Genomic DNA, 7,531 nt, shown 5'->3' on the forward strand with positions numbered 1-7,531 from the left:
GCCTTTAATCCCAGCACTCGGGAAGGAGAGGCAGGCGGACCTCTGTGAGTTCGAGGCCAGCCTGGTCTACAAGAGCTAGTTCCAGGACAGGAACCAAAAGCTACGGAGAAACCCTGTCTCGAAAAATCAAAAGATAAATAAATAAATAAATAAATAAACTACCTGTATTTGACATTTATGTATTTAATTGTGGAAGTTACATTATGGGGAAAATATCAGCAAGTATATTGGAGAGGATAATTTATTATTGATTATTAAAATACCTGTAGAATTCTTAATCTTAAAACATTTATGGAAACAGTCTTCAGAAAGAGGTCTTAGAGACTTAATCTAATTGAGCTTTAAATGACAAGTCTTAAGTCTGGGTTGCTATTGTACAAAAGATCATGTGACTTCAGTAGAAATATATTTTTAGATGGTTTATGATAGAATAAAATGCTACAAAAGTGGATGCAAAGCGAAAACTTCTCTGGAAGGTAGAAAGTTTACATCTTCGTTTTCTGTTCTTTCCTTGTTTTGTTTTAAACCATTGCTGTCCTTAGGCAGCAATATAAAATGTACCGGTTTAACGCTGTGCTATTTTGTATGCTCCCCAAATGCCACTTTCAAGGCAAATGGCATGCTCTTGAATGGTGTTAGCATGCTCAACTATTCCATGTCCTTTCAGCGCGTGCATTCCTAGTATTTTCTTATAGCTTTGTTCCTCTCCTTCCATGTTTGATAGCACTCATTCAAGATACACTCACAGAACGACAATTCTGATGCCAAACCATATGGGCACCGTACATGCTGCCAAATCGTCCTTGAGAGTCATTGCCACATCCACAATGACACTGATTAGCTGTACTCTTCTCAGTCATGTTCCTGGGACAGTGGTGGTGATCAGTATTGTCATTGTCGTTACTGTCTTACTATTGGGGTGGGCACTTAGTAATACATGCTGCTATTTATTAAGAATTCTAATTAAGAAACATTTCAGAGGATCCCAAGGAAGCTGCTTTTCTATGTTCAAGGCATGGATGAAATAAAATTGAGCTTATTGTTTTGGTGAAAATGTAAAAAGACTGTTTTATCTTAAAATAGAAATGATTTTTTTTAGGAATATCAGCTTTAATATTCTCAAACATACAAACAAAGTCATCTGCAAACCACATGTTGAAAAAGCAGAAGAGTATGCAACTATGGTTTATTTGTGAAATGGGATAAGTTTCAAAATTAGTGTGGTCTCCATATAAAGTTCCCTCTTGTCTGTAGAACGTTGCCTTGCAGCGATAAGCATATTTTTCAGATGAGATATTCTGTAATGTTTACAAATCCCAAGTAGATCTTAGGATGCCACATAAACACCCTATGAACTTGCTTTTTAAGAGCTCTAAAACGTAAAAGATGTGGCTACTTGGGATAAATTTCAACAATGTATTTTCCATCAAGATATAAAATTATTGGGTATCTGTTATCCACCTGATACAAGTAATAGGTATGAAATAAACAGGTATTTTTTCTCAAAAGGTCTGTACAATCAAAAATATGAATCACCTAATTTTCTATTTTTGAGAACAAGGCAAAAATAGAGCCTAAATGAGTTTAGCTCTGTTTCCATTTTAATCCAATAGCGCTGTTGAGGTTGGATGGTTTTCCATTGACATATTCAATAGTTGCAATATGCGCTCAGAATTCACATCATAGGTTTCATAGCAGAACTCGGACTTGGCTATGAAAATGAGCTCACACTCATAAGCAAGACACACGGTTTTCCTTCAGATGTTGGGTGATTCAGGAATTGTTGCATGACTCAGAATTTCCTAAGTGTCCTTACATGCTAAGAACTTCAGAATTCATTCATAGTAACACCCCCCCCACACACACACACACACGGGGAAGGGGGCTCCACATCACTACTTATGCTAAGTGTTCTGAATAATAAACATCAAGTCAACGTTCAAAGAACTGGGAACATTTTAAGAAGGCATACAGCATTTGTTCCTCAGGTGAAGACATGTCTTCACTAAATTCCTCATATTCCAAGAAAACCTCGGCTCCCCGTTCCTCTTTGCATCATGCAGACATTTGTCAATAACTTTTAAATTAAAATTTAAAATAAACTAAATGACTTTGAGATAAATACAAAGAGATAAAAGTAGCCAAAGAAATTTGCATGCAAGCTTTTGCTAACGAACATAAGCATTTAGTTAGGATGAAATTCTGAAGCCTGTTCTCACGGCAGGATGAATCTATTAGTGGTGCAGTTAAGTGTTTACAGGCCTTATTCCTTTCCAAATACTTTGTTAATGCCGGAAACAAGACAATCCCTGGCTTATAAAAGAGAACAAACCACCCTAAAACATCTGGCATACTTACACACTTTTCGCTGTCAAATACATAACACAAATGTTTATTTGACTCGGAATCTTTGCATATGAAAGTGAATATCCTCTTGTCGGTTTTATCATCTGCACAGAATGATATTCTATGAAGCTGGCAGTTATGTTGGACTTCCTGTGAACAGGAACGGAAACAAACGTAGTTGACTGTATTTTCTTCCACTTTTTGAAACGTCGGCAGCATTAATAAGACACCTCACAGTTCTGAAAGTGCAGCGATAACCTGTCAAGTCTTGCTCTTGGAATTGCACAAGCCTGAATTTACACAAATCCGAACATAACAAAGGCGGAACGCCTGATGCATGGTTGGAATAAGATGTTCGCTGCAACAGTGCACACACCAGTGCATGCTGGAGAAAGGAGGATTGATCAGTGGCTCGCAGCATTTCTGGGCCACTTTGTAGGATTCTGCGATCCTACAAAGATCACTAAAAACCATATTCTTCACACCTTGAACATTTACATAAGAGTATACTTAGCCCCAAAATATTAAAACATTTCAAAAGGTTTATAGAAAAAGAACAAATTATGCCAAATTCTTTGCACTTTGTGCTACTGGTAATAATTAGCACCATAGTCTAGAACAGAACCACCTCTGTGCAAGTTTACACAAGGCCCAGTAACAACTCATTCATAGTTCTCTTACTAAATATCAGGTCCATATTGTTATTCACCCATGACTTAGCCTTTTCTGTCAAGGAAGGTCATCCTTGCAACTTTGATAGCAGAAGAACTTCAGAATTCATTCATAGTACACACCACACACACATGGGGAAGGGGGCTCAGCATCACTGCCTGCAGATGATGGAATTAAGACTTCTAATGGGCAGAAAGACAACTACGGAACCAGACAGAGCAGTAACATGAGAACAGATGCACACACAGAGACCCATATATCACTGAAGTATGCAACTCAGTATTATCATCAATATTATCTATTTATCACCATAGTTTTCTGAAACATGTTAGGGTTAGAAAAACATCTTATGTTTTACTTAATTATAACTGATGAAATAAAACACAATCATTAATCATTCTGTTTTCTATTCTAGCTATATGCATCCTTTATTTCAAAGTGCATTATAACACACAACGTCAGTAAGAACCTCTGGTCATCACAGTATTTGGTGGACGTGTAAAAGATTAGTGATGGGAGCTATTATAGTTGTATCCAAGACTGACTAGATAATTATCTTTCTAATTTTAAACCCCAGAGTGTCTGCTATAAACATTTCCCTCTGTATTTATTACAGGTGATTCAGAAACTCAAAGACTGTCTTAAAATCAGTAGCAATGATGCCTTAGAATCTTATCTTTTTGCATTTTACACTCATGCTTACTTTGGTTTAACCTATCACTCTTATTTGTAGTTTGTTTTCCACAGGGCAGGGAACCCTGACTGCTCTTTGGACTGGAGAGGGAGGGGGAGAGGAGTGGGGGAAGGGGGAGAAGCGCTGGAGGAGGGGGAGGGAAATGGCAGGCTGGGAGGAGGCGGAAGCTTTTTTTTTCTCAATAAAAAATTAAAAAAAAAAAAAACAGACTGAAAATAAGAACTTAAATGCCATAGATAACAAATGCTAAGAGAATTCATCTGCAGCAATGCATCGCCTGAGGGGCAGCTTAAGGACAGGTCACCAGGCATTTGCTGGGGGAGTTAAGTATGAAACACTCTCTTGACGGTTTCCATCAGACTTTTTCTTTATTCTTCGTTTTCATTCTATATTCTTTATTTTCTTGGTGATTTCCGTCTCTCATTTGTAATGGTTTTTTTTCTAACTTCCTCATTCTTGATATTTTTTTCCTTCTAACTCATTTTAACTATATTCTTTCCCTTACAGTTTACATGCCCCAACAAAATATTTCAGGCAATATAAAAATTATACTGCAGTTACAGTATATATTCTGTGTTTCAGTGAATGATTACGATGAATACAAGTAAAAAACAGAACGGTCTCCATGTTCTTTTCAAGATTAAACATTTTATGTAATACAGGTTAAAAACAAAAAACAATTTATCCCAAGAACCTAAATACATTCATACCCAAGCAACTTGTTATAGATTAGCCATGTAGGTAATCAAGATACTCTTCTTAGTCAGGTCTTTTAATGGCAGGTTGTATTTTTCAGTTACAAAGAAAGGACCAATTACTTTATTCCTTATCTTTAGAGGTAATTTTATCGGAATCTTAAAGGAATCACAAACCTAAACTTTTATACATGAAAAAGAATTAGTCAGCCATGCTTTGAGTCTTTAGTGTGCATACCAACTCATCAGTTTCTTATGTCAGGAGACTGAGGTCAGAAATAAGTATAAGGAATTAATAATCATGCTTGGTCATCGATCAGTCCTAGCAAGAAAAGTACATCAATGATTAATAGTTGGGCTGCTTTGTATTTTGACTTCAGTTTTGTGTCCTCGCAAACTTTAGATTGTTTTCTGGGGTTTTTCATCTCAAAGCTATTATTGAAACATCTGCTCTATCCTGAAGGTATTTTAGAACTTTGTTCCAGCTGATGATGCACACCGAAAGCTGTGACTGTATCTTTCAGCATTAAGATGAAAGGAATTCGAGCTGGCTTTGCTCCTGGGACTCAATTGTTTCTCTTAGTCCTTAACCTAAGCCACAGTCTATATGGCTCCTCAAGAGAAACCCAAGTGTGTGACACTTCCTTGTTTTATTTTTTTTATCACCAAAACTCTATTTAAACTAACATTATTATCATCATCAATTAGCTAGGACAGCTTAGGAAGGGGTCATCTTCATAATAATCCACAGGTAAAAACACCCAGTAGAACGAAATGTTTCCATGAGATAAACACACTACATCATGGACAGTGGTGATCTCACCACACCCATTCACACCATACCAGATACCAGAGAAAGAGAGCAGCAGTAAACACGTGAAGGCACAGCAGAAGAAAGTCACATTCCATTCCGAGGTCTGTGGCGTCAGTGCCTTGCCTATCTGACATTCATCCAGCAGGGAAGCACCTCCGGGTGGGCTGACTCCTCGGATGTCAAGTGCCACCTGCTGCTCCTTTGACTTAAGGATCACAGTGGCACTTGCCCTTAATCTTTAGACCAGCAACAAGTTGTGTACGTCTCAGACTTTTTCCTATATTTTGCCTGATAGCGCAATGATTTTTTTCACATTGACACATATTTTTTGTTTTAATCAAATAACAACCCTGAGCTATACTGCAGTCTCTAAATTCTAATAGCTAGTATATATCATTAATAACTATATGACAATGTTTGTGATACATTTCCATCTTATCATTATATGGTTTAGAAAAAAGACCTAATGACTTTATATAAGTATAAATTTTATACTAATTTTATAATTGATAAAAATATAAATTATATTTATACAGTTCAGAAAACAATGGTTTATTTTTTCTTCTTATTTATAGGATAATCACAACATTTCTATAGCTAGTGGTGGAATGTGCCATTTTTCATCCACTCAGCAACCAGTATGGAAACAGAAGACATTTGGTTGTAATCATTCCCACATTATCATAATATTTGTTGATACTGGTGTGATGGTTTATGGGAACTATTACCATGAGATAATCCCAGAATCACACTAAGAAACAGGCCTTTGGTCATATCAGTAGGATATCATATTGATTACATTGTGGAACGAGCCACGTTAGTGATGGGTGAGACCACCCCTGGACAGAATATCCTAGAATGCATAAAGCAGAGAAGCTATAAACATGTCTTCATAGTTGTTTTCTGTTTGTGGATATAATATCACAGGATGCTTCAATTAAGGCTGCCTTGCCTTCCCCTCGATGCTCTAGTATTTTACCATATTAAAAATAAAATAAAATAAGGCAGTTACCAAAGTCATCTTCCTAACAAGACTAGAACTGACAAAGACTATAACTCCATTCTCTTGGGATGACTTTTCTAGTTTGTTTTGCTTTGCTTTTTGTTTTAGGTACGAGGGATTGAACTCAGAGCTTCTTGTAGTTAGACATAACTTGTTTTCTGTATAGAGTTAGACAGTCCATCTTCTGATAAAATTCGTGGATATTAAATCCAGAACTAATTTTGTGAGATGTGCTAAAGAGATTTGGGAACACCACCAACAAAACACACAGCGAGGAAACACATATACTTATAATCAACATCTTTGATTACAGCTGAAATTTTCAGATCAATTTGTGTTTCTCTGTGTCCTCTGTTTCCAGAACCACACACTGCACGTAGAGAACAGCTAAGGGGAGTAGAAATAAGAAAAGCATAGGCGCTAACTGCTACAGAGATTGCATTTATTTCAATCTTTACCCATCCACGTGGGAAAAACATAGTATCTGTAAAAGAAAGACGATTTCTTGACTAATAGTGTATTTTAAAAATCCCATTTTTATTTATAGATAGATACAAACCATTCTTCTGCCCGAAGAGCTCATTCCCAATGTGATAAACTATAATTGTATCAGAAATGCCTAATGAAATATACAGAAGCTCATTAGTTTGAGACTGTCTGCCTATTTCATTTCTTGCCTAACAAATTTGCAAGCCAAGAGTATGTTAGCAGCCTAACTTCACGTATAACAGAGCAACTTCAGCCAATTACATACAGCTGGGTTTTAACCAACCACTGGCAGCCAGCTCATGATACCATATCTAAATAAAGCAGACATCTAGCTGCCGCCAATTAGAAAATCTCCTTACCATATTCTTATTTGGCCCTTAAGGCTTATTGCTCATGCTCGTGAACTATTCTGAGTATTGCCTGACTTATGACATATTATATTGCAGTGGCAAGAATTAAGTGGGGGCGGAGGTTGGGAGCTGGAAGAAACAAAGGGGTTGGGAGAGAAGATCAACTAAAACTAAAAATATAGGAAAAAAAACCAAAGAAAGAAGGATAACTGGTAAGATAGGCTAGAATTATAAAATATAGAAACAATGAGTTTAATTAGAAGGACCCTAAATAGGTAGACAAAGTTTCTCCTAGGAAACAAGTCGTTAAATGAAAATCCCTGTGTCAGGGGTAGGCTAGCTCCTATGAGTGGTTGATTCAGGATTCCCCTGAGAACCCCAAATAAAGAGGTGATCACCACTGTTGTTGGATGTCTAACAGAACTAGATGGATAGACCTTATTGCTGAAAATGTCATAGTGTCAGCCA

The 7,531-nt window shown here is 36.8% G+C and overlaps 1 protein-coding gene across 5 annotated transcripts in view; it reads right to left on the reverse strand.

The window, feature by feature from the left end:
- Positions 1-7,531, reverse strand: part of Gulp1 (GULP PTB domain containing engulfment adaptor 1) — a 232,786-nt gene that overhangs the window by 26,667 nt on the left and 198,588 nt on the right. For all 5 annotated transcript variants that reach the window (XM_005366391.3, XM_026788899.1, XM_026788896.1 and 2 more), the window contains exon 6: positions 2,359-2,496. In XM_005366391.3, the coding sequence (XP_005366448.1) occupies positions 2,359-2,496 (138 nt within the window). The remainder of the gene's footprint in view (positions 1-2,358; positions 2,497-7,531) is intronic.

The sequence above is a fragment of the Microtus ochrogaster genome, unplaced genomic scaffold (genome assembly GCF_000317375.1).
Source record: "Microtus ochrogaster isolate Prairie Vole_2 unplaced genomic scaffold, MicOch1.0 UNK8, whole genome shotgun sequence".
Taxonomy (NCBI): Eukaryota; Metazoa; Chordata; class Mammalia; order Rodentia; family Cricetidae; genus Microtus; species Microtus ochrogaster.